At 49.8% G+C, this 27,793-nt stretch overlaps 1 protein-coding gene across 4 annotated transcripts in view; it reads right to left on the bottom strand.

The window, feature by feature from the left end:
- Positions 1-27,793, bottom strand: part of Phactr3 (phosphatase and actin regulator 3) — a 210,951-nt gene that overhangs the window by 75,484 nt on the left and 107,674 nt on the right. For all 4 annotated transcript variants that reach the window (XM_055596275.1, XM_055596274.1, XM_055596277.1 and 1 more), the window contains exon 2: positions 3,239-3,400. In XM_055596275.1, coding sequence (XP_055452250.1) covers positions 3,239-3,400 — 162 coding nt within the window. The remainder of the gene's footprint in view (positions 1-3,238; positions 3,401-27,793) is intronic.

Below are 27,793 nucleotides of genomic sequence, written 5' to 3' on the forward strand. Positions count from 1 at the left end.
TGACTGGCCCCCAGGTGTCCCCAGTGGCATTCTAGGATACAGGACAAGCCTGAACTGACTCAGGTCCAACCAATGACCCAGGGCCAGAGGGCCAGGGAGAGGAACCACAACTTGCAATTATCTCCTTTCTTATTCTCAAACAACCCTGTGGGCCTCTCACCCCAAGCCCAAAGCTACCAGCAATGGCCACTCACCCACCTTCTCCTCCCAGACTCTATCTCCCAGGCAGGGTCTCATTCCTAAACACACACACACACACACACACACACACACACACACACAGCTTTCATTTGTTCACAGGTGAACCTTAAATACAAAACTACATAGCTGCTTAGATCTTGCTACTTTCTTTGAAAGCTCAGAGTAGAGCCTGCTTGGCAGTGGGGTCCCAAAGCCACTGGCATGTGGGCCAAGAACACAGCAGGCCCGGCCCACCTGCCAGAGCTCAGAGTACCCATAGGGATGACAATCCAAATGATTCATTCTAAAGTATTTACTGAGCATGGCTTGAAATCTTGAGTTAGAGGCTGGGAGTGCCTGGAGGAAAAACCAAGCTGTCCCTACCCTTGAAGAGCGTGGATGATAAGGCCTTCCATCCAGGAAAGTTGATCTCACTGACTGAGCACCTACTGTGTGCCATGTGTACTGGCGGGGCTTTGAGCAGAAAGGGTCTGGTCTCTGCTTGTGACCAGCAGGCTTGGGTGGCAGAGAGGACACTTGCCTCAGGTGGAAGCGTGGAACAGAACCAGGGAGGGGAACCCACTGAGGCCACTCCCAGGAAAGACAAAAGGGGACACAGGATGCTTCAGGAACAAGATACTTTCAGATGAGTTCCCTTCTGGAGCCTCAACTTCCAAACCAACTTCCAAATATCAGCGGTGCTAGGAGGGAACAATGGGGCTCTACTGGAGGACTGGCTGACGGGTGGGGGAGGGAGAGGATAGGCTGGAGGTAGGGAAAGACAGGTTGAGGGGGGAGGGAAGAACCGGCTGAGGGAAAATTAGGCTGAGGGGGAGGGAAGGACAGGCTGAGGGGGAAGGGAAGAACAGACTGAATTGGGGGTGAGGAAGACAGGCTGAGTGGAGGGATAGGGAGGACAGGCTGAGTGAAGGGAGGACAGACTGAGTTCGGGAAAGAGGAGGCCAGGCTGAGGGCGGAGGGAAGGACAGGCTGAGTAGATGGGGAGAAGGAGAGAAGGTCTGAGGCACTCTGGTTAACGCTCCTCTGATTGTCCCCTGGAGTGTCCCCAGGGGACAGGCTGGGACTAGGACATTGCTTCACTGGCTCAGGTCTGATGGATGAGGCAGAGTCAGCTAAGGACAGCAGACTCGTTTGCTCTTAAAAGCTTACAGGTCTCTGCTGCATTTCGGCCTAAGGTCAGGACTGGACATGTTGAAACCTACAGCATCAAAAGGAGGGGAGGCAGGGTGAGAATAACGATGTGGGGCACAGTGCTGTTACCCAATTTATAAATGCCTAAGTCGGAACCCAAGGGTGGGAATAACGATGTGGGGCACAGTGCTGTTACCCAATTTATAAATGCCTAAGTCGGAACCCAAGGGTGGGGGCCTGCACAGGTGTCACCTTGAGGCTCTTTGTGCCCTTCAAGGGTCCCCAGAGCATCCTGACAACCCCAAGCAGGACAGTGCTGCGGGCAGAGCCTGGAGGCCCAGAGCCAATGACCCAATCCTGCTAATCTACTAATCCCACAGCACCTATGGGTCACAGAGGTCAGCTGCTCCAGCTCCGGCCCCCTGTGCACTCCTGCCTTGTGGCAGGACCCTGGGGATAGTGCTCAGCTTCCCATCTGCCTTCTGCCTGGCATACTCGAAGTGCTTGCAAATTCTTGAACAGTTCATCTTGTTTTCATTCTTGTCAAGGATAATTTGTCAATCAACTTCTTGAGTGATTAAAATAATTTAGTAAGTTGCATACACAAGAGTGAATGCTAAGGCCCCTGCTGCCATCTTCCAGTGCCTCCCTCCCCATCCCCCTTCTCCCACCCATGACTGGATGCTGTGGGTGCCTGAGCTATTGTCTCCACCATCCTCCAAGTCCCCCATGCTCCTCCCATTGCCCCCCCCCACATGAGCCTCTCCAGAGCTGAGCAGGAAGCTGGGGCCCTGAGACCCCAGAGGCAATAGCCTGAGACAGGCACTTGCCAGGCATGTCCCTGGGGCTCCGGACTAACTCCACACGTACAGCAACCTCACTAATTGCTTACAGCTGCAGCTAATAAGCAAGAGGCTCAGAGGGAGGGCCCTGAGGCCCAGGCCAGTGTTCAAGCTCCTACCAGCACTCCCTGGCCTGGGTGGCCAGCCTCCTCCCTGAGTTCAAAGGAGGGTAGGGCTCTTGAGAGGAGACCCCTGCTCAGCAGCACCCGATGCTGTGGCCTGTCATTTGGTCATTCCATCATTTATATCATGCCACAGTGAAGCCTGGGGATGCAGTTCATATGGTTTATTCTGAGGAGGCAGAGGTAAGTAGACAACACGACGAAACCCCACTTCCCACCGAGCTGGGACTGGCCGGGTGTAAAGGTGCAGTACAAGTGAGTGGGGGAACCTTCTGGATCATGGATAGGAAGTGGTGGGGTGAGCATCCCTAAACAATGCTTAGAAGCTGGGGACCAAGCCTGTCTCAGAAACTGCACCACAGCATGGACCTTGACCCTTAGAATAACTCAGGCAGATGCTAGGAACAGTGGGGGTCATAACCAGGCCCCTGCTTCATCTGAATGGGGAGGGTCAGGCAGTGTCAGTCACTTATCAGCTGAGGGCTTGTGGAGTGTGCGGTCTGTGAGAGAGAATGGCAGCCCTTGGGGCCGGAGGGGTGGATCAGCAGTTAAGAGCACTTGCTGCTCTTCCAGAGGACCTGGGTTCAGTTTCCAGCACCCACTTCGGAAGCTAACAATGAATTATAACTCCAGTTACTGGGATCTGATCCCTTTTTCTGGCTTCTGCAGGCACCAGGCACACATACGGTGCACATACATGCAAGGAGGCAAATTACTCACACATTAAAATAAATCTGTAGGAAAAGACAGTCAGCATGCTGAGTGAGAACCTGCTGTGAGCAAGGCCGCAGCTGAGTGGGTGTGTGGAGCCCTGTGCCGACTCCTCCAGGCAGTCAGCAAAGTGTAGTGACCAGAGGGAGGCTAAGCAGTTCCCTGTGATGTGGGGACCCCTGGCCCCACCCCACCCCGTTAGTGCTACCCCCTTCCACCCCACACCCTTACCCGATGTCGTCTGCTTCAGCTTCTCATTTTTCTTTTTCCTCCATTTCCATGGTTTGAAGATCCTGCCCAGGGTGGCCAGCTTGCTGTTCCTCCGCACAGGGGGAGTTCGAATCCCTGAGACCAGAGGCTCGGAGCGTGCCGGGGGAGTTTGGTCCATCTCATCTGCAAGGTGAGTACAGAGAAGACCTCAGGCTCCTGGAGACCCTGGTGACCATCTCGCCTTCAGTGACCTCTTATAGCATACAGATCAGCGAACTGTCAAAGCAGCATTCCTCTCACGACAGAGTGCACCCAGGAGCTGAGGGTGCCCTAGGGTTATGATCCACTTTACTTCTGGGGAGACCCACCTTCCCATAGTCCTGGATCATAGCCCTTGCCCTACCTCCTGGCCATGATGGCCTAAAGGTTGGCTGACTGCATGATGAACTAACTACCCTCTGCCCCAGGACCTTCGTCCATGCTGTGCCTACTGCCCATGCTACTTCCCTTCCCAGCTTCCCTCTACCTCAGCCAGGGATAGCCAAACACTGTCATCCACAAATGTGTGAGGCTATATCCATAGCTATCCTGAGATGCATGCCATGTGCTGACTGCGGGATAAACACAAATCCTGGATGTACCATGTTCTCAGATAAGTTTTTCTCTCCAGGAAATCTTCACCCTCTTTCTGGCCAGGCTGGGCTGAGCTATTGGCTTAAGCACTATGCACACAGGCATCAAGGAACCACAAAATCCCCCAAACCGCCTTCCCCCAGACATCAGCCATTCAAGAGCTGGGCCCAGACCAGGCCTAGCTGCAGGTCACAGCCCAGATTTTCCATCAGATCACTACAGCGAACAGCCGCAGAGCAAGCCTGACCCATGAATGGACAAAGGGAAGCATCTTGCCTTTGGGTGCCTCCTGGCTGGTGACTTAGGACAAGCGCACACAGTTAAGGGTGCACAGAGACAGATGGCCCAGGAAACTCCAGGTAGTGCAGTGTGCCATGCTAGAGACAGGTAGCAACCTGCAGGTTCACCTGTTACCTGTGGTAGGGATCTGGGCAAGATGTCCCAGACTCCTGGTCTCCTATTCAAGGAACTGAAATAAGGGCCAACCCGTATTTGCAAAAGTAGTGAGGGAACTTTACTTAGAGCAAAGGGATACAATGGAGCAACCACCCCCCACCCCACCCCAGCAAGAACCCAAAAGTATATCGTTAGGGGTTCCTTTTGTGAGGTTCAAGAGAAGGAAGGGCTGGTTACTGGGAAGCATGGTGAGGGCCATTCTCTAGTCTGGCCCTTCCCATGATGCATCTGATGCTTACCATATGCATGTGCAATTATGCATAGACAAGATGCTAAGGAGGGTGCTCTTCCCCAACCACAGCTCACTTTGAGGGCTTAGTCTGCCTAACTGTGATTGTGCCTCACAGTGAGTTCAGGTTACATCACCTTTTCTGGCCTCACACCTGACATCAGAGTATAACTGTCTTTAAGTTTGGTGGATGTCAAGGGAGGAAGAGCAACCCTCATTCAGAGAGGAGTGTATGGGTAACCCAATGCAAGCCTGGGTCTGAGGGGGCTCTCAGGGTGCTAGGAACACTGTTTATAACGAGTGTGTGTGTGCTCCTCCTCTCCATCACCAGGGTACAGGCATGGAAGAGATCAAGTGAAGCCATGTGCACAGAAAGAGAGAGACCCAAGGAGAACCACTAGTTCAAAACCACCATGCAATTAGGGTGTGAAGACTCACAGAGACAGAGGCAAGAAGGTTGTTTTGAGACCGGCCTGGGCTACAGGAGGAGTTCCAGGCTAGACCTACATACAAGGAGACCCTGTCTCAAAGACTCTGGGGAAAAAAAATGTGTGCAAAATCACAGCACACATACTACTTCTGTGTGCAGCACTGTGTGCAGAGGATCAGATGCTGGCTGGGGTCGGGGGGCGGGGGGATGGCTGGGTAGGGAGGGACTGGGACACTCCACACAGGATGTTTCGGAGCCTCTGACACATCTGGCTTTGTTAAACGTATAGTTCAGGTGGAAAACAAAACTCAACTTAAGAGGTAAGGACTACAGGAGAGGACTTGATCCAGAGCAGTGCCACAGCCATCAGCTCGCCCCACCCCCATCCAGTTGTCACAGCCTAAACAGCCCAAGCACCACCCTGGAGGACCCCTCCCTGGGCAAGAAATGTTGCCACTTTCAGCAGTGACAAGGGAGGGGCTAAGACTTTTGGTCTAAACAGACTCCAGAGCACCACAACCTCCTCAACACCCCCCCCTTACACACACTCCCACCTCCCCTCTTCCTATAAGGCCTGGAGAACCAGGCAGAGCAGAGCTGCCTGTGACTAAGAGGCTCAGAAGCACTAGGCTCTGTGAGGAAGGCTAGGGGGTGGGGGAGGAGGAGGAGGATGGAAGAGGTTGGGAGGCAGGGAGATCAACCTTTGGAGTGCAGTAGGTCAAGATCACAAAGCAAGCTTTCAATCAAGGCTTTCTAACAGCCCATCTTTCCCACCTTCTGCCTCAGATTGGTCCATGGTGACCCATCTGCAAAGGAGGTGATGCAGACCTCACATGGGAAGGGCTAGCGCACGGCAGGCAGCTCCCGAGGGCGCTCAGAGCAGTGGCTCCCCAGGTTTTCCTCAGGATGAGCCTAGGCTGCTCTGTTAATGTCAGCTCCCTTCAAGCACCACAGACCAATAAGTAAGGGGGTCCCAAGCAGGTACTCCCCACAGCAGTGTCACAGGTGATCCAAACACCCAGCAAACAGTGAGGGACAAAACATATCAGGGACAAGGACAGCTGAAAGACACAACAGTCTTGGACCCCTCTTCCTTCACTTCCCCGTGGTCACACAGTGCATGCAGGATGCAGCCGGTTGCTCCCTTCCAAAGGCAAATCTATCCCATGATCCTCCCCCTTTCCTTTCCTTCCTTCGCCCACTGGTGCCAGATGGGTACGGAACTGCTAGTCCATTGGTCTCGGCAACATTCCTGGCACAACAGGACGTAGGATGGGAGTAGGCCAAGTCTCCTCAACCTCTGGCTCACGTGATGCAAACATGGACAAATGCATTTGAAGGCACAGTATCTTGCTTCCTCTGTACCTTGTAGACATCACCAAATAGTCACACACCGTGGAAGGATAAGAGAGTCTCAGAGGGACTCTGGAGGGGGAGGAGTCTGGGTGAGGTGTCCATCAAGGTAACTAGTAGGTTCCCACAAGAGATACCATGGGGGCTCTGTTAGCAGCCCAAGCCTCTTAAAAAGCAGCACACATAAATTAAACCACAAGCCACTCAAATGACTCCATTAATGAAACAAATCACTCCATTAATGATCACAAATGATCACAAATCCTGACCAAGCTGCCAGCCCCAGATGCCTACATTGGGCTTCTGGGTGTTCGGTGAGCCTTACATACAGGAAGCCAGTCACAATCACTTCCTGCTCAGCCCCAGCTCCAGTGCTCCCTAGTTGGGGGTGGGGGAGAAAAATTGACCGTGCACTCTGTGCTCTGCAATGCTCCTGCATCATCACTGCCCAGCAGTTGTGACACTACACACCCATAACTACTGTGACTGCTGTGAACAGGATGCCAGAGGCAGCCCTGGCATCTATCCTGGCTCTAATGCTTAATAATAGTGTTGTGCATTCTGCTACCATCCTTGAGCCCTCTTTACACTACGTTCTGGCATGGAGAGTGGGGTGCCTCCAACATGTCTGCTTCCTTCTTCAACAGTCTCATTACTACTGTCAACACTGTCACTGCCTGGTTGCCTCCAGCCCTCCCTGGGCCAGCATGGGTTTTGGGAGGGGCACCCTGGGTCTCTGGCACAGTCATCTTCACTACACGGAGGAAAGCAAGGTATTTTGGCTACTAATTAAACTGCATTCCTCCCTTCACTTAAGAACTCGTCCGTCCATCCATCCATCCATCCATCCATTTGTTCATTCATTCACTCACTCTACCATTCTGCAGATATGCATTGGTACCAACTGTGCACCAGGGATTCATGCTAGGGACAAAGTACAAAAATGCATAGAGCACTTGCCTTCGTGGGATTGCCATTGTCCATGAAACGGGGAATAGGGAGAGTTAGTAGGGATGGCGTGTGTTCATCTAGAGAAGATGGTACCAGACATTCTCCACTGCCCACCTCTTCATCTGCCTTCATCCCATCCATCACCTACCATGAGTCTCACATCACATCACATCCATGTTCGTGTGTACTTGCATGACCATGGAGGGCCCCACTCTTCTCACTGTCATCCCCAATGGAAGCTCCAGGAGGACAGGGTTCCAGTGGGGGAGGGGAGGCTCAGGGCACATTGCAATACAAGATGGGAACCAAGGAGGTCCTGATCTTGAGTCAGGGCTACCTTCTGACCTGGCCAGAAGAAAACATCGGAAAGGCTGTGCAGAGCTGGGTTACTGAATGCCAGAGAAAATCAGCGTCCCTATGGAGGTCAGAGAGATGGCAAAGAGTAAGAAGCAGGATTCCTTGAGGTACTTAACCCTGATCAACAATTTAGCAGGGAGCTAAAAACTCCATATATGCCTTCCAGTGAATCACAAAGCACAGATCAGTTGTTCCTCAGGGCCTCACACCATCATCAGGGAACGAAAGACCTTCCTGGGAGAGGAGTGAGACAGGCTTGCAGAGGTCTGAAAGCTGTGTAGTGGGGCCCCGAGTGTCTCAAACCCAGGGCGAGGTAAGAGACCAGGAGCAGAAAGGTCACCGTGTGTGTCCTGGCATTTGGAGAGATTTACCTTCAAACCACCTCAAAGCAGAGAGGGGTGGAGTGTCTCGAACTTGTGTGTGGGAACCTCGCTGAGCAGGAGAGAGCCTGGGTGGAGACCTTGCTGGGCAGGAGAGAGAGCCTATGAGGGGATCTCGCTGGGCAGGAGAGAGAGCTTGTGTGGGCACCTCCCTGAGCAGGAGAGAGCCTGTGCTACCTGAGCTGGTGCAGCCCACCAGACACCCACCTCCACCCCACAAATGTGCTGACACGTGGAGCACATGCTGTGTGCATAGCTTGGTTATTTAGTAAGGACCATGGGTGTGTCTACAGGAGCGGACAGGTGAGCATCTCGCTGTCTCCTTCCTGTAAGTTCTCTCTGGGGCCTCTCCCTGGAGGAATGGATACCACCTTCTCCTGGTAAAGAGATGCTGGGAGGTGCAAAGGCCTCATTAGTGGGTCCCATTAGCAGGTCTCTAAGTAACACGGCAGTGCTAACTTCCAGGCTGCTTCTGCCACCTCTGAGGCATTAGCAGCTAATTGCTGTAACACCAGCTTCCTCATCTAGTGGCTGCCTCCCACTGCCCCTGTGTAACCTTGGGGGAGGCTTCCCTCCTGAGATTCCCAAGTGATGGAAGGAGTACAGCTACTCTGAAGACTTTTTTACATGCAGGTACACATCCAGTCCCTTGGACAGCTCTAGCCCCGCCTGTCCTACCTCGGGCTCAGGGAGACCCATGAATAATTCCCATGGAAACAAGAGTCCAAAATAATCCTGGACCCAATGCCCAGCTGGCTTCACTGAAATCCAGGGCTGGTTTCCATGCCTTACCACATCAAAGTCCTGATTCCAAGCCCTTGTCCCCAGCATTCTCACCCTTTGAGCTCCCGTCCCCTCAACTGTTCCCTGCGAATCATTCTATGACGCTCAAGGCTGCTTGAATGAACATTAGCTCAGCCCGAGATCCCAGGATACCCAGGGCTGCAGAGGCTGGAGCCAGAACTAACCCAGCCCATCACTCTGATGCTCAAGCATAGCGACAATGGGCATTTCCGCTTCTTCCCAGCAGCCCTGCCCTCTCTTTCCTTCTCCACGAAGACATCTTTCCTTCTAAATGCCTTGGGAAGAAACCCCACCTCCCTGGGGAATGAAGTCAGACACTTATGACCCAATGACCTCAGGGTGGGCAAGGACTGACTGCACCAGACCATAGTGGAAAATTGCTTTCTCCTTGATTGTTTCATTCATTCACTCACAAACTCATTTATCGAGTGTCTGGAGAGAGCTGCTGTGCACCAGGACAGATCAGGTTTCCAGACAGAGCAACAGGTGCCATCATCCTTCAAGGTGCTATCTTCTTCTGGGTCAGATACACGTGCTCATGAGAGGGCAAGAGGTGAGCTGTGGAAGCCCATAGTAACTGCGGAATATGATCTAGAACTCTGCATGTTGCACAGAGCCCTTTCCTATCCCATAATCCAACTGTGAATGCCAAAGGAACGTCACAATGGAGCAAAGTGCAGTGCTAGATCTGAGGGTTCCAAAGTGATACTGGGCACCATCTCTGTGACAGCGCTTGCTGACCGAGAGGAAAACCAGGAGGAGCCAAGACAGAACCCTGCTGCAGAGGGAACTCTTGGAAAGTGCTGCAAAGTGCTTGGGGATAGATGAGGTATGGCGGCTTTGCACTCAGGCACTGTAGTCCAGAGGAGGGGGCTAAAGGGTAAAGATTGACAGAAAGCATTGCTTTCCTGGGGGTGCTCAGTGGGTATAGAGCCAGCCCCAGATGCTGGAGAGAAAGAGAACATGTAAGACTAGGATGTAGCACAGAGGTACCCTGGAGTCAGTTTATGACCAATGCCCCCACACAAACAAGCATGCAGCAAACCATTACCTACCAGCAGCAACCTCTCATTGGCTGAAAATAAGCAGGGGATAATCTCTCATTTAAAAATTACACTTGTTAGCTATTGATACATGAAAAAGAAACTAATTTGCTATCAGGGGTCTGTGCACTTGGATTTGAAAGATCACAGGCTGCAGTTTAGAGGACGGAACAGAGGGCCCAGTCAAGAGTGGTATGTGGCTGTGACGAGCTTCCTGGAGGCAACATCACTGAGGGCCCTACTAGAAGGTCAGCCTTGAGACCATGGTGGATGGCAGACCACAGGTAGACAGGGCTGAAGGCTGGAGGCCCTGTCACAAGACACAACAGTGGACATAAGAGTACCTGCTACATGCCATGTTCTGCCCTGGACTCCTGATATGAGCTAGAACTTCTATCCCATTCCAAACCCAGCAGGTGAAGCACCATTTTCACCCCTGTTCCCAGGCTGGGAGAAACTAAGACATTCTGAAGAAACACGTGTGCCGTCCTGTCTACTATTAGGCCACTGAGACAATGGACTCCAAGGAATTGTGATTTCTTCCCCATGAGTCTCATGCTGGGAGAAGTAAAAGGCTGAAGCCTATAGCCATCCACAGGAACTTATCTCTAAGGAAAGGATTCCATTCAGTTCTGATGGCCTGTCACACCCTCTTGCAAGAGAGAGGCTGGAGCCCAGACATTGATGAGTCAGTGAGGGGTGGAACCTAGGACAATGGTGGGTCAGTGATGGGCGGGACCTGAGACAATGATGGGCTAGTGATAGGCTGGACCTGAGACAATGATGAGTGAGTGATGGGCGGGACCTGAAACAATGACTGGTCAGTGCTGGGCAGGACCTGAGACAATAATGAGTCAGCGATGGGAGGGACCTAAGACAATGACTGGTCAGTGATGGACAGGACCACACCTTGACCAGGACTGCTTAGCTATGCAGACCTCTTGCCCTCTAGTTAAACCTAAATCTCATGTCAGGGCCGGTAAGACAGTCTTGGGGGTCAGTGAACCTCTGTTTCTCTTTCCAGAGTGGCCACACAAAATAAATCTCTTTTCTTTGCTTTTACTTTGTCTCTAAGTGTTCTATTGAAGAGTGGTGGCCAAGCCCGGCTGGTCAGGGCTACCAGGACCCAGGCTCCAGAAACATCACCACTGTGTGACTATGTGCAGTGAATGTGCACTGGATGACAGGAGCCAGAGCCCTCATCTTACCCACGTATACTTTCCCTCAGCTGATCACCAGCTGCTCTCAGAGAGAAAATGGGGAGGGGAGACGGGGACTTGGATATTAAACCACCAATGTGACCTGACACAAAATAGTGGGAAGCATCAGGGACCAAGAGACCCATTGGTAAGGCCGCACACCCCTAGATGCCCAGCATGGATGGGTTTGAACCTACGAAATCAAACTTACAAAGTTTCAAGTCCCTCAAAAGAATCCTCTCTGTGACCACCACACCTGGAGAACTGTCGAGTAACAGCAACAGCTGGATGGTGGGGTCAAGCATGCTCAGTAAAGGCAAAACAGGGCCAGGTCAGTACAACCTCCAGCAGCAGGGTTAGCACCCACACAGGCCTCCCCTCATCTCACTGCTTAGTGTAGAGGCAGGAACCGGCCACTGCAAGAGGTGAGGGGAGGGGGGATGCTAAGATGCTTATTTAAGAAGCAGGAAATGGCAGGAAGTTCTCCCTTTGTGTGAGCTTATCCACACACACACCTTGGATCTCATCACAACCCACTTTGACAGAAACTCCTCCTCATGACTTCAGTGTGGAGCGAACAGAGGCTTTTCTATAAGAAAACACATCTCCTAGACCCACACAGCTCCCAGCTCTGTACCACACCAGAACCAGGAAGTGGACAGAACAAAGGGCAGAATGAGAGTAAAGGAAAGAGACCAAGGCTGGGCATTCTCAGAAGCAGGACAAAATGCACTGTGGTCTGTAGTGACTGGGAGCCTCCTGGGCTCTGCATTCCTGAACAACCTCAGTCCCTCCCACCTCACCCCATTGGGAACTCTGCTGGGCTGTCACCCTCACTGGCAGGTGGAGGTGCAAGCACAGAGAAAAAAAGACAGAGGCTGGCTAAGCGTGGAAGTACAGTAGCTGCAGCGCATTCCTGGCTTTTCAAGGGAAGGCTGCTGAAAACTTCTGGTTCCTTCCGGGGTTAGCAGCTCCAGGAAGCAGGAATCTTCAGTGCAGAGCACAGAGGTCATCAGTGTTTGTGACTGAGGTACACACTGGAGCCCAGGCTATATGACCATCAAATAGTGCCACCACCTAGCTCATGACACCTTCTAGTGTTATCGTCAGGGTTTCCGGGTGACCATACAGAAGGATGCTCTCTATATGAAGGTGTACGTACCTAAGAAACACTGTCTACACTGCCAAGCCTCTCTTGAAAAGCCCTACTCCATGCTAGCACAGCAGAGTCTCTGAGAAATTCTGTAGTTGGCAATCCTAGTCGGACTGTTTGACCATCCCTGACAGCAGCAGCCACCCAAGAACTGTTGACTAGAATGAGAGCTATGAGGCCAGGCTCAATGCGTTCCTGTTAAGAAATGTTAAAGACTAATTCTAATTCTGATAACAAAAGTCTTCCTAATATCCTCACTTCAAAGTTAATAGAATTCTCTGAGATCACCAGGGATTGGTTCTGAAACCTCTAAGCTACCATATTCCCTTAGCTGCGTGAGGCCATGGACCCAGCAGTCATACTGAAATTAAGACAAGGAAAATGGCCACCATTGCCACCTCCGACACCAGAGAGAAAATCAAGACATCGCCCGAGCAGCCTTTCTCAGATGAATTGTGGGAAATTCAGTGCTCTAACCAGAGTACCATCTGCTCAGAACCAGCTTGTGATTCTGCCAATGGTCACCAGGTCTCCAGGCAGATGGCCAGTTCCCCAGGCAAAACTGAGTGAAGATCTGCAGCTCAAGAGGCCCTGGAGATGCTGGGCAGAGCTCAAAGTATGAGCGTAGCCAGGAGGAAGACAAGAACTGTCACTACCAGCACCACCTTTGTTGCTGTTAGATGCTTCTAGGTTTTCTCAGAGCAAACTCTGAGGCAAAGGCTCAGGCAAGAAGCCATCTACATCTTCATGGGGGCTGAAAGAAGTTTCTAGAGACATTCTCCTAAAAAATTATGCCTTACAGAATAGGGAGTAGGGGAGAGATCATTTGGGGAGACCTCGGGACTCCAGTACAAATCTAAGCAAAAGTCTGACTGAAAAATCCATATGCCTGGACTTTCTAAAACCAAAAGGCAAGGTTGCCTCCTTCCATGATGCCAATAACGGCTGCAAACAAATAAAGGTTGATTTTAAAAGTGGGTATCTTCGGCAAGAGAGGCAGCCTGATGGATGAAGTGCTTGGAATGTAAAAGGAACTGAGCTCCATCCCCAGCACCCAAGGAAAAAGCCAGCTGTGGCAGTGAGCACTTGGTTTAATCCTAGTGCTGAGAGGTGGAGATACAGGGATGCCTGAGGCTCTCTGGCTAGTCAGCTTGGCCTAACCAGGGAGAGCCAGGTCCCAGGGAGAGACCTCTCTCTCCAAAACACAAGGATAGCCCCCGAAGAATGGCATCTGAGGTTGACCTCTGGCCTCCACACATGCACCTGTGCACACCCCAGAATGTACATGGGCATATCTGCATACACCAAAACACACGTGTACACATCTATATACACAAAAGCAGATATTTTGATTTTTTAATGTTGGAAGATTCTAAGCCAATTCATTCGTGTTTAAAAGGCATGCATGCATGGGTAGATGTCTAGTCTAAAGGCCAGGTCTCAAAAGTCAAGGGTTCTGTTGACCACCTAGCTGAGCACCAGCCACCCAGCCTGGCTGTGGGAGCAAAGCCAGAGTTGATAAGCAAATCCACAAGTCTGTCTATGTTTTAATAAAACTTTATTCATTTGGTCCATAGTACAATGACTGCTCTGGGTGTGTTCCTTGGGATTGTTTTAAGAGAAAACTATTACTGGTTCCTCTGAGGGTAAAAAGGCAGGAAATAACTGGCTGAAGTTGCCACTCTGGTCTTTTCTATCCCTCAGGGCCCAGGTCTTTCTCACTCTTCCATACCCACTGCAGCCTGTGACCTGGGTCTCAGGCTCTGCCCACCCTGAAAGCAGGCCTTCAGCTCAATTTAAAATTCACTCTTGGTTTATAGGTTTCTTCATTTTTACATCCATCATGGCTACTTGACCATGAGGTTTAAGACTGAATAAAGGTTTTAAATCAGAGTCCAGTGGGGTCCAGCCAGGGCTTGGTTAAGTAGGTCAGAACCAAATGAAAACAAGCCAGGATTCTTTTTGGCTTAAGTTCACCCATGGGAACCAGTCCACGCGCATGTACAGCTCTGAATCTTCCAGAGCACAGCATGTTCCTGAAGTCTTACCAGGTTTTGGCTCTTTCACAAATTCCATAAATTTGGTGGCCACACAGCACACTGTGCTTAGAGGGGACCTGCTTGTCCCCCAAGAGCAGAAGACCCTGAGAAGCATGCAGAGGTGCGCTCGCGCGTGTATGTGTGTGTATGTGTGTGCGCAAGCGCGTGTACATGAGTTCCGTCTTCTCAGGAACTGACTTTGCTCCAGGCCCCTACCCTGCTGGCTCTGCTTCCTTTGGTGATCGTCACAGAAGCAACAGAGTGAGATGAAGATATCCAAGGGAGTCAGAGCAGCCAGCAGCTATGATGGGGGACTGTCCTCCAGGAACATCTCCTGTCTGCTGGGTGGCCTGTCTGCTGGGTGACCTTGAAGATGGCCAGCATTGTGGAGAACAGTTCTTCTATGCCTGGAGAGGCCTAGCCTATTAGGCAAAGACACAGGCAGTGTCCTTTCCCCTCTCCCTCACTGACTCTCATCACACAGGGGCTCTATTCCATCCACAGGGATCTGCTGTACACGTATCACCCATTTTTCACTCTCCTTGGTGCAGGGCACCAACCCTGGCAACTATGCCCCATTTCCCAATGAGACCAGCCTCTGCTGGGGAGGGGGACAGTGGCAAAAGCAGACAAGACACAGAAAAGGGAGATTCGTGATACCCAGCTTCCCCAGGCCACCCTGGCCCCTCCATCGCCTGCCCTAGATCCTCTGCATGCATCCACATCTGTACCCCTCTAACTGTGGCACTACATGGTACTGTCCTGTCCTCAAAGCCTGGAAATCTCCCCATCCCCCACGACCTCATACATCTTCTCAAGTGCCTCCCCAGCTCCAGACCCCATATTGGCAGCCCTACAAGAAGGCCATTCCCCATAATCCCAAACAACACTTCCTTCTCCTGGTTACTAGTGCCTGAGGCAAACTCTTCCTGTCCCATCTGAACTGTTGGTAACTACAGCAGCCCACACAGCACCTAAACACTGACCCTAGCACCTCATAGAACACCCCACATCATACCCCAGCTCTGATCTCAGCACCCAACACCATATCTCAATTCTACCTCCCCTTCCTCTCCAACTTTCTGGAAGCACACCATCTCACTGACTTGCTGTTGCCTGTTTCTTCCCCATTTCAGCGACCCCGTATGAAGCAGGCACCTGACGCATGCTTTGGCCGTAATCAGTGGACGAATTCATGAGTGGAAGGGAGAAAGGCTGAGGCAGGCTCTGTGGTTAAAAAAAAAAATGTGTCTCCTAGAACTTCTGGGAAAGTAAACACCATGGAGAATCAGTGGGCACTAAGCAAGTTTTAACATCAGTCAACAGTAACTACGCTACTTTGTGGTCATGTCACATTTGTGAGCCCATGTACCTCGTGCGTGCCTGCCATCGAGGGATCTGACGCCTGCGGCTGCTGGGGCATTGCTGGTGAGTGCTTCTGAACTGTTGTATTCTGAGTTTCTGCTTCCAGCTCTCTCAGGCATACGCACAGCGTTGAACTGCTCGGATGCTAGTTAATTCTATACTGAACTCTCCGCCATGGCCTACTCAGGCTTACTGTCCCACCAGGACAGATGCTGCAACCAAGATCAACTCCAAACCCTGGAAATCTAATCACGTGTGTGTGTGTGTGTGTGTGTGTGTGTGTGTGTGTGTGCTCATTTATAGGGCAATCCATATACATGGAAACAGGAATGGCTGCCAGAGTCTCGAAAGATGACCGGCTCTATCTTCCTGAGTGGCATGGAACAACCTGAGGAGACACAGGAAATAGCTCGATGGCCACACACACACGGAATGTCACAAGCTGTTCATATCACTGTGTCATGAATTTAACCCCAACCGCCACAAAGTGAGGAGGTGACTGCAGGTTATGCCTCTGGTGCCAGCTGGCTCTGTGCTGAGCCCTTTGCACACCTCACTGAGCTTTTCTCTTCAAACCAACACGCAAGCACGCAGAATCTCTCAGGATGAGAACTGCACTCCTGTCAACTCCATAAGACCCCCACACCCTGAGCTGCAGCACAGGACAGCTGAATGCAGACCTGACTCACGCACAGGGGTTGTGCACCAGGTAGGAAGTGCACCCTGAAGTAGCCAGGACCAGATGTCCTCTGCTGAGGAAGTAAAGACAGCAGAGAGCTCCTGGAGTCGGCAGGCTCAGCACAGAAGGCTGGAGAGCTCAGGATCCCACTGTAAGAATGGCCTCCAGAGTCAGGGCTGCCAGAGGCTTGGGAGTGGCTTGGGCAGAGGATCGGTGACTGTCAGGGGCCACCAGGACAAGGCTAGGAGAGCCCCTTACTTCCTGTTAAGTGACAAAAATGATCTGGGGTTGGCCGTGGTGCTGCTGTGTGGCAAGACAATTTCACTCGATGCCTCTGAATTGTACCTTTACTTACTTACTCATTTTTATTAGGCCAGGGCAATGACACAGTGTATCATGGACTCGCTTGAAGAGCATAAGGACATGAGTTTGAATCTCCAGCACCTGCGTAAAAAGGCTGAGAGTGGCTATGCAAAGCTGTAATCTGCAGCACTGGGGAGTCACAGAAAGGTGGACCTCAGGAGCTCGCTGGTGAGCCATCCTGTCTCCAAGGGCGAGCGGATAGTCCATGGAGACACCCTGGCTCCACACAGTAAGCCGGAGAGCTATAGAGGAAGACACCTCATATCTTCTAACTTTGACCTCTACATGCATGCACATACATACGCTCATACACACCCATAGACTCGAGTGCGTGTAACACATATGCATTGCACATACGCACAAAGAATTTGATCAAAAGACTCCCTAAACCAAAGAGCCAGAATCCAGTTTAAAAACAAAACATCCTTGCGGGTCTCCCCAGCATGGAAAGACATGGGGGTCAGGGATGGAGGAGGTCAAGTGGGTGTACTTTCACTGGAACTGTACAGCACAGAGACAAACACTCCCAGGAAGGTTAGAGATGCACCAGCTTCCACGGGGGCCTGACTGAACACCCCAGGCTGCCGGCCCCTCCAGGGAAGGAGACAACACCCCAGACCAGAGTCAAATGAGGCACACACTGGTCAGCTGCTCCATGCACACATCAGAGGCCGGCTCAGCCGCCTCCCTCCAACTCCTCACCCGCCAGCTGCCTGTACTACACAAAGGGCCTTTGATCGCCGTGTGCAGCCCAGCAGGAAAGCCTGCAACATGCTCCAGCCAAGCTGAGCCCCTGGGGACCACTCAGGTCTCAGCCCAGGAAATCATTTCTTCCCTCATCCATTAGGCAAATGTAATCAAGGCCAAGACAAGAGTGCCAGCCCTTGCTACAGGTTGAAAGAAGCCTGGGTGAGGGCAGAGGAGGGGAGCCTCCGCCCCGGATCTCATTTGTTTCTCGGTGCGGTCAACTCCAACATGGTGGCTGTCAGAGAAATCCTAGGTCAACTGTGAATGAGGGCAAGGCAGAGATGTCAGGAGTCTCGCACATACCAGGGACTGAGAATTGGGGTTCAAAAGCAGAGGCTGGCAGCTCCCTCAAAGGATAAGCCGTTACCACGTAATAGTTCAACTCCCAAAAACACGATCCAGACAAGGCTGGCACGTGACTATCCGTGGCAGCATTGTTCCTAACTGTCGGGTAGTGGGATGCTGGCCCAGAAGTTCAGCTGTGAGACATGGAGTAAATCTATAGGAAGAACTGACTGGACCCTGGTGGGGATCAGAGTCAACAGGCTACAGGCTACAGTATAGATGAAGGATAACAGGGTGCCAAGCAAAACGCCCCAATCATAAAACACCACATTGAGCTGAGAAGATGGCTCAGCAGATCAAAGCACTTGCTGTGCAAGCATAAAGACAAGAGTTCAAATCTCCAACACCAAAGTAAAAAGCTAGGTGTGGCTGAGCATGGCTTATACCCCTAGCACTGTAGGGAGGTAGAGGCAGGAAAATAGCTGGGACTTACCAACTGCCAGCCCAGCTCTAGGGTAAGTGAGACACCCTGTGTCAAGAGAATAAGGATGGGTTCCCACACCGGCATACATAGACATACTCTTGCACACGCACATACACACGGCACATACACACACATCACATTTTATGATCTTATTTTTGTAATCGGGAGACAGAGTGAATGAGGGCTCACAGGAAGGTTCAGTAACGGATGGACACAAGGTTTCCTTTGGGGAGAAGAAAACATTCTAAAATCACTCTCTGGCGCAGCCTGCATGAGGGCCCCTGTAAATGCCACGGAACTTAGTGTTGTATATGGGTACATGGGGGGTGTGTTGTAGCTCCACAAGGGGAAACAGAAGCTAAACCCAAGGATGGGTGGGGCGTCCACATCTTCCTCGGCCCATAGCTGAGCCAGATGACAGCCACGGAGCTCCCCTTTCTTCCGGAGGGATCCCCCTGACCTGATTGTATGTGGACACCCAGGATCTAACCCTGCCCACCATTGCCTGAGGTCCCCAGACGCAGGCTCCGTGTCAAATCAAGCACAAGCATTTGCCAGTGTCTCCAGACTTTCTGGCTCCTCCCACGGCTGCCTTCACTTGTCACTCCGTTGCCGCCTCCAGCACCAACTCCTGCCCCAGTCACACAGGCACCCATTTCCACTCCCCAGACGCCCAGAAAGATGCTCAAAAGCATGGACCAAGCTCAGCCATTTTCAGGCGAAGCCCTCTGAGGCTCCACACACACAAAAGCCTAATGCAACAACCCCCCCCCCCCCCCCCGAGAAGTTACTGGCCATACTTGACACTCCCTTGACTGGAGCACAGCACTCCGGCCACACTGATGACTGCACTCCCACCCCCTTCTGTGCCCCATCACAGCCACCTTATGGCCTTTGCAGTGGCTCTTCTCTGCAACACATGGTACATTACTGATTTGAGGGTGCTTCACCTCTGAGGGGCCACTGAACAAAGGCACCCCTGCCCCAATGCACATGTGCGGAGGGGGTGAGCTCATGTGCGCGCGCGCGCACACACACACACACACACACACACACACACACACACACCCCTAAACCCCTTCATTATGGTGGCTTTCTTTCACTGGCCAAGGAGTCATCTTTGTACTTGTCTCTCTGGCATTGTTTTGAGTTTTTTTTTGTTTTTTTTTTGGCCATCTGTTCCCTTCCCCACTGGAACAGGATTTCTGTTTCTCACCTCATGACTTCATGTCCTGGTGGAGCAAGGTTTGGGATTCCTCCCCTGTGAAAGCTCCTCCGTTTAGAGGATGGGAAGGCCACAGACCTGGTATCCTTCTCTACTGGTGCTTGTCATCCTTGCTGTGACAAATGCCTCCTCTTGCTTCCATGGTCTCTCTTCCCTTCGGCGTCTAGAAACAACATTAGACACTCTTCCCTTTGAGAACAATTCTCTCCCACCCCTTGGTCTGGCCCACTCCCACTCCAGGCCACAGTTTAAACTGCTTTGGAGATAAGATTGGACGTCAGCATGGTGTCCCACAGAGTTCAGACTGCTGGCAAGTTGCTCTTATTAGTGAACCAACTTCCATACCAGCGCAGGGCCTCTCACAAAGCCAGTAAGACCTCCCTCAGAAAGAGAGCTGCAGGTGTGTTTTATAGGGCATGGCTGGGTTTAGTCAACCTTCGGTTCCAGGAGCCAGAATGCACAGGGCTTGAATGCAAGTTCTGAGGAAGTGTTTAAGATTTGAGGAAGCTGACTCCAACCCCCTGAGCCAGTGTTGCCTGTCACAGGAGGCAGACATGAGAATCCCTGGATGGTGGTGTGAACAGTGAGTCAGTGTCTGGTGCTCGAACGCTATCGATGCTGTGAGTGACTGTCCTCCAGGCCAAGCGGCTGCCATGTTGGGAAATTGAGCTGAGCCCTGCAGCAAAACCATCACCCCAGCCGGGCATGTGGACTGTTTACATTCTTCACAGAGAGGTTGGGTGGGCACAGGGGAAGCCAGCTGCTCTCTGCCGCCTGTAGTATGCTACTCTACCTTAACTGCATATGGCCTCTGGGAGAGGCTAGTGCACACAGACTATGAAAGACTCCGGGGGGTGTGGGGGAGCTCCATCTAAGCAGTCACAGGGAACTCATCATCCTTGCTGGACAGGCTTTCCAGGTGTGGCCTGTTGGGAGCAGGGATGAGTGCCCTTTAACCTCCCGCTCACCTGGGCTCTGGAAGGAAGCCCTGTAAGCTCACTGGTTCCCCAAAGGGAACTTTTGCAGAGTGAGCCTCAGCTTGTGCTGGGACCTTAGAATGGGGAAATGACAGTATTTATGTCTCCTCCAGGGGAGGAATTTGAGTAAAACTACACCATCTTCAGCATCAGCTTTTCGTTTCTCTCTGTGTCTCTTTCTGTCTCTGTCTCTCTCTCTCTGGTCATTCACCAGTGAAATGTGATAGCATTCTCATTAACATCGGCCACCCTTGTGACAAAAGCAGAAAAAGTAACCTCCAGGACCCACACGCCTTGGCAAGCTGGCTCATTCTTTTAAAGTCTTTAAATTCCCCTATAGACCAGGCTCAGTGGAAACAGCCGGTTTGTTCAAGCCATTTCTCTGGGGAGATGAGCTGAGGCCTTTTACTGCCCCTGTGAGCTAAAAACTCACCATCCATTCAAAACCCTGCAAAACTGGCCAAACTCGAAACCGTCATAAGGACAAAAGTGAACGAGAGGAGACCACCCAATAAAAATAAACCACAAAGAAGAGAAAGTGACCCTCAAGCCTGTTGTCCATCAAGCCAACCACCCCTGGGGGACAACTTACTACTAATTTATTCATCTGGTATTGGTAAGAACTGCAAACTAATTTATTAAAACAAAACAAGAGCCCCAGGTCACTGTGCTCTTGGATACATTAAACTTTCATGAGACCTTGCTGGCCCTTGTCTAGAGGAGGAAGAACTCCAGAGGAGCTAGCGCTGCCTGGGGAGGCAACAATGCCATCTGGTCACAGTGTGAGGCCATCTGACCTTGGCCAACTGGCATGATGTAGCAACTCCACAGCTGTATTCTTGTGCGCTCTGTGACAGGTGCACGCTCACCGTCACACTCCCATCACGCGTGCACACGTAATAATCACAAACTTTAATTTTATAAACATAGACCTTATACCAGCACTGTGTGTTACCCAGGACATTTCCTTTGTTGCTGATCTCTATGGAAAGACAAGTTCATGGGTCACGACCTGGGGTGGCACAGGAAGCACTGACTTCCAGTTCCGCCACCCAATACCAAGGAGTCATGGGCCTTGTCCTTCCTGAGCATGGGTGTCCTGGCCCTAGATTCTAGATCACCTAGCGATGAAACTCTCTACCTGCCAGAGCGGACATGGGAAGAGACGGAGATGGGAAACAGGCTCAGGCCCTAAACAGAAATAAAAAGTTAGCCAGTGTGTATGGCCTGGTGGCTTCTACCCATGTCACAGTCAGGTGAGGGCTGTCCTCCCATTAGCACTGTGGGACCCCAGAAAATTTCAATATCACAGTCCTCTGGGGGCTACTGCGCTCCTGTTTGGCTCTAAAGGGCACCGGGAAGAGGGGACACAGAGAGGGGACACAGAACAAGACCGTATTACTCCTCATAAAGGTTTAGCGTCTGCAGCCATCTCAGCCAAGACCACAAATGAAATACGTTAGCTCGTGTTCTTTCCATTATTAGCATCATCAATCCTGTCCCCCAATAGAAGATTCACTGAATAAACACTCTAGGTTCTTTTAATTTTTCATGAAAACAAGAAATAATTATCTCCGAAGACTGTTTGCGATGGAAACAAAATGAAGGTAGGAATAACTTCTAGAAATTATCTCACGGTGAAAACTCTATGTAATCACTGTGTCACCTCTTTTGCCCATTTGTTTCTTCATCCCACCAGAGCAGATGAAGCACCCGGCACTGTACATGGACTCACTGGGGCAAAGTGGCATCTGAATACACACTTTCAACCTGAACTGAAAATAGGCCTTCTAATGGAGCTCCTGTCCCCTCCAGGTCTTTCTATCTCCCCCTTGCAGGAAGAGGATTTCAGCCAGTCCTGGTGAGACTTGATAGGCTAAGGTCAGATAGTAGGGAAGGAGACCCTCCCCATCAGTGAACTGGGGGAAGGGAATAGGGGGAGAAGAAGGAGGGAGGGTGGGGCCAGGAGAAGATGAGGGAGGGGACTACAGCCGGGATACAAAGTGAATAAATTGTAATAAATAAATAATAATGATAAATTATTAAAAAGGAAATAGGCCTTCTAGGAAGAAACTTCCTCCCAGGAGAGGCCTCTACATTTGGTGCCCTACAGGGCCAAGTGAGCTGCAGACAAGACATGTTTTGCTGAACAAATATACAAAAGAAGTCTTTTGTCCTAAGAGAAAATGGGACAAGCCCTTTGGCTTCTGCTTTTATTTATTTTTTTCTTAGTTTCCAACCTTCTGATGCTGGTGTCTGTTGGATAACCAGCTGGTGCCTCATGAATCCCCAAATCTCTGAAGGGAGGAATGACACCATTCTTACACAAAACCAGAAGAATGAAAACCACAGAAAACTTGCTTCATGAGGCCAGGCTAACCCTATGAACCTGCTTTGTGGGGCCAGGCTAACCCTATGAACCTGCTCCGTGGGGCCAGGATAACCCTATGAACCTGCTTTGTGAGGCCAGGATAACCCTATGCTAAAGTCAGAAGAGGGATTCCTCGAAGTAAGAATGGCAGGCGGCCTCTCATGACACAGATACAGAAATAGTACAGAGAATGTTAGTAAATCTGAGACTGGAACACACAGGCAACAGAATCCTGCTAGAAAGTGAGGCTCATTCCAGAAGAATTCAATATACAAAAACCATCCCACTGACTGCATGAAAAAGAGACGTCACAGTCATTCAATATCCAAAACCATCCCACTGACTGCTAAAGCAGAAACGTCACAGAGTCATTTCCAACAAATGCAAAAAATAGCATTTGACGAAAACCTGCACCCATTCATGATTAGAAACGTTCCCAATCTCAGAGACCTTCCTAAGATTCATAAAATATGTACATAAAGCTGGCCTCAGACTCTCCCTTACAATGAAATATTGAAGTATTCCTTCTGAGGTCAGACACCGGAATATCTTAATTCAGAATTATACTAGAGGCTTTAAACAGTACAATAAGGAAAGAAGAACTGCAAAGAAAAAAAGGAAGGTTACCCTCCCCTTCCAGATAAATGCTTTTACAAGATCTAAAAGAATTTCTAAAGTTAGAATAATTGTATTACTAAGTTAATTACACAGAAGGTCCAAGAACCAAAAAATTAGGAAATTATATTTAAGTATGAGACAACCTTACTGTCATTAAAAAAAAAACATAAAACATTCCTAGAATAATTTGGTAAAATATGTTCATTAAACACTTTGCAGAAAACATTGCTGAGAGGAAAGACAAGTAACCAAAATGTAAGCAAGATGTACAGGGTCAAAGCATTTCAATCAGAATTACAAGAGGCACGATCAATTAACTCGAAGCTTATACAGACATGCCCAGGACCAAGAATGGCTAGGATGGCCTAGAAGAAGGGAAAGTGGAGAGACTTAGTTCAGATATCCAGGCCTGAAGAATCCATGGCTCTGCTGGTATATGTAAGTGCAGGGTAGACAGACCAATATACTCCCCTCATTAATGACTCATTGTCCTGACAAAATGCCTGAAAATGAGCGAACCTAAAAGGCATGATTTTAGTGTGGCTCACAGTTTGAGATCACAGTCCAACACAGTGGAGAGGTCACAACGTCAGGAGCCTGTCAGCTGAGGTAGCAGTCACGTGACATCCACAGTCAAGAAACAGAGATGAATGCTGCTACTTTTCCCTTTTCCTTTTCATGCAGCCCAGGGAAGTCAGTCTAATCAAGACACACACCACCACCAAAACCACCACCCGCAGACTTGCTCCCAGGGCCTGTCCTTCTTCCAAGGGGTTCGGTTTTATCAGATTGACAACTGAGATTAGCCATCAGAGGAAGAGAATCTGAGGCCATAAACAGACCTTCCCCAATACCTTGGCACATCACCATAGAGGAACAAAGCCAGGCATCGGGAAAAGGATGGTCCCGTCTTCAAATGGTGTGGAATCAGAGAGAGAACTGTATGGAAAGACGGAGTCTTGATCCTTCTTCAATTTCAAAGCAAAACTATTAAAACTCACAGTAGAAAATAGAGGAGAAAAACCTGCAAGATTTTTGGATGAGAAAAGAGTCAAATAAGATGCTAAGTAAAAAAAAATGTTGGTAAACTGATCTATATTTAAAAATCAATTTTCTGGGCTGAGGAGATGCGAGCAGCCAAGAGCATGTGGAGCTCTTGAACAAGAGCACAGTTCGGCTCCCAGCACGCACGTTGGGCAGTTCACAACAGCCAGAGGATACAATACCCTCTTCTGGCCTCCACAACAATGAACTCATAGAAGCAAACCCACGTAATTACGCACGTAATTCTAAAAGAATGATTAAAGAATAAAATACCAATTTTCATGTGATGCCTTCATGAAGTGACTCTGAAGGGAACTCACACTGAAGTGCCAAGCAACCACCCGTATTTTGAATGTGCACTCTTCAATTCCCAGCAGTCACTATCTCAGAATTAGGACATGTTGTGTGGGTGCTTTGGGACACTGCATAGGAATAGCCATCAAGAGAAGGAAAAGAAGTCTGTTATCATTGATTTTCAATGAAATGTCAAGTGACCCACAGTGAGGTTTTACACATGCGGACCACAATGGCTAAACTTTTTTTTTGAAGTGGACACGGACACTATCAAAGGTTGGGGGAGACTAAGGAGTAGACGGAACTGCCAGGCTACAGGAGAGCTGGCACCAAGACATCTAATTTATCAAACTCCTAAGAGCGTCTGTGAGAGCATCCATATGTGCTGCACTTCCACACCAGAGGACATCAGGCTGGAAACAAACAAGCCAAAAAATGCAAGTACCGAAGAGACCCTAGTGGCATTTTTTTTTCCATAAGAGGCAAATACCTGGAAAAAAGCAACTGTCATTAACAGTAGGATGGACGAGTGTAGTGTCTGCTGACACAAAAAGGTACGGAACAGTGTGAGGGTGAATGTAAGATTCCCACGGGCATCAAGAAACCAGCCTGAAACGGCGATGCCAAACCACAAGGAAGCCAGGAGCAAACTATTATACCCTGCTCGTTTCCAACAAGACTCAATAACGAGTAAAATCCAGCTTTGCGAATGCCAGTCCAGGTGGTGATTCTCTTGGGGGTGATGGTAGGGTTGGGGGGTGACAAGGTTGCTTCCAGACCACAGCAGTCATGTCCTGTATCCTAGGCGTCCCAGAGATTCCAAGGGTGTGTGCACTGACTGCCTGCACATTCAGGGGGTTGGCATTTTAAGAAGCATCAGCAGAAATCTTTATAAAAATTTTAGGTTAAAAAACAAAACAAAATTAACAGCCACAAAAAAACCCAAATCCTGTCTATTGAAAGACTATCTCGTGCTGGATAATGGCTGGTGGGAAGAGAGAAAAGGAAGAATATGCCCAGGGATTTCTTCAGGTGTGAAACTTTAAATGACAACAAATTCCTGCGACTGAGATTTCTCTTGGGCTCTGCTTGCTTTTTGAAATGTGAACAGATGCCCAGGGTAGCTCATGCTTTCAAGGGACTCTCAGAAGAGCCCAGAAGGTGAACTCTCCCTCCTTCAGACCCATTGTTATTCAAATCCAGAAGGCAACTGAGGGCTTTGGGGATAACCTGGAATGATTGGAAGGTCTTTGGGGTCTTGAGGGTCAACAACTCCAAAAGAGGTAACCCATTCCTGATCCTGGGCTTGTTGATTGGTCCCCTCTGGTGTCTTGTAGGGGCTTTGTTGTGTCCTTATAGGATAACTCCATTCCAACTCTTTTTACATATGTGTGTAGATGTATTTTAGGAAGCTTCTACAGTAGTAGGTTTGCACAGAATTTTTTTGAAAAGTCCTTAGTATTACTTTTCCTTCCCAGTTTTTCTCCTCTGTCCTACCCTCCCTCCCCAACTCCAATTTAAGGCCTCCTGTTTCATTATTCCCTTTTAGCTTTTATGCAAGTCCATTCTATCTCTCTCTCTTGAAAGCCCCTCTAGATGCCCTCTTAGTAATTTCCTGAACTCTGTGAGTTTTCCACACGAAACACAGATATATGAAGATTCACAGAACCTCCACAGAGGAGAGAGAACATGGGATGTGTGTGGTCTGGGTTATATCACTCTTAATTGTTGTATGAAATTCTCAAAGAAGAGTGAGAGCAGAAAGAAACCTGCACACACACACACACACACACACACACACACACACACACAACCCTAGAAGGACAGGGTTTGAAAGCTTTTGTCCTGAAGAGGTAGTAAATGTCTGAGGGCCTAGATGCCCACTTGTCTCCACTAGGGTTTCTATTGCTATGATAAATACCAGGACTAAAAGCAACTGGAGAAGGAATAGGTCTATTTTGTCTCACCACTGAGGGCTGTCAGGGGAGTAACTCAAGGCAGGAACCTAGAGGCAGGAACTAAAGCAGAGACAATGGAGGAAGGCTGCTTAGTGGCTTGCCCTCCAAGGCTTGCTCAGCCTGCTTTCTTAAACACCTCAGGACAACCAGCCCAGGGATGGCACCACCCTCAGAGGGCTGAACCCTCCCACATCAACCATTAATCAAGAAAGTGCCCCCAACCGGCTTATATAGAAGCCAAATGGATAGAAGCATTTTCTTAATTGAGTTTTCTCTTCCTGGATAACTCTAGCTTAAGTCAAGTTGACAAAAAACAAAAACAACAACAACAAAACACACACAAAAACAACCAGGACAGCATTACACAATGTACAAGGATCGAAAACTCCCACAGGGGTTGGGAAGGTAGCTCAGTGGGCAAAGTGCTTGCCTAGCATTCGTGAAGCCCTGAGTTTAATCCCCAGCTCAGTCTAAAACAGGCATGATTTTTACATGCCTATAATCCTAGCACTTGGGAGGTGAAGGCAGGAAGGTTTACACTTAAAGGTCATTTTATCTATATATGAAGGTCAAGACCAGCCTGGGCCACACAAGACTCATCTCAAACAAAATAAAATTCACATGACACCCATAAATAGGGAAAAAAAATTTATGTTTGATGTATCAGTTTTGTTTATGTTTTTTATAAACATTTTTTAGAATTAATGTGAATGGCCTACTTTAGGGGGGAGGAAAGTCTTTATTGATATACTTGGTGTCTGGTAATCCCGAATAACAATGTGAGCTAAGTGAGCTTCAGGTGAAGAGAGTCAAAACCCTATTAAATGCAACAAACATTTTCTTCCAGAATTTAATCAAATCATGTGTTGGACTGTCAATAGTCTGAAAATACAGGTCAACCAGAAAATGACCCAAAAGAAATGGAACCTTCAGCATGAAAAAAAAAAATCTATATTTACTGGCTTCTCTAAGTGCAGGGGACTCCAGCACAGGCAACAAGCTCATCTTGTCCTCAGGGCACTCACTGACTGGCTGACTGCTGGAACAAAGGCCCGAGTCATCAGAAGCTCCTGGGAAGGTGAGGGATTCCTCTCAGAGGGGGTTGGGTGAGGGAGAACCCTGTGAGACGCAGCCCCAAG

The sequence above is a fragment of the Psammomys obesus genome, unplaced genomic scaffold (assembly GCF_907164565.1).
Source record: "Psammomys obesus unplaced genomic scaffold, mPsaObe1.curated_primary_1811, whole genome shotgun sequence".
In the NCBI taxonomy this organism is placed as follows: domain Eukaryota; kingdom Metazoa; phylum Chordata; class Mammalia; order Rodentia; family Muridae; genus Psammomys; species Psammomys obesus.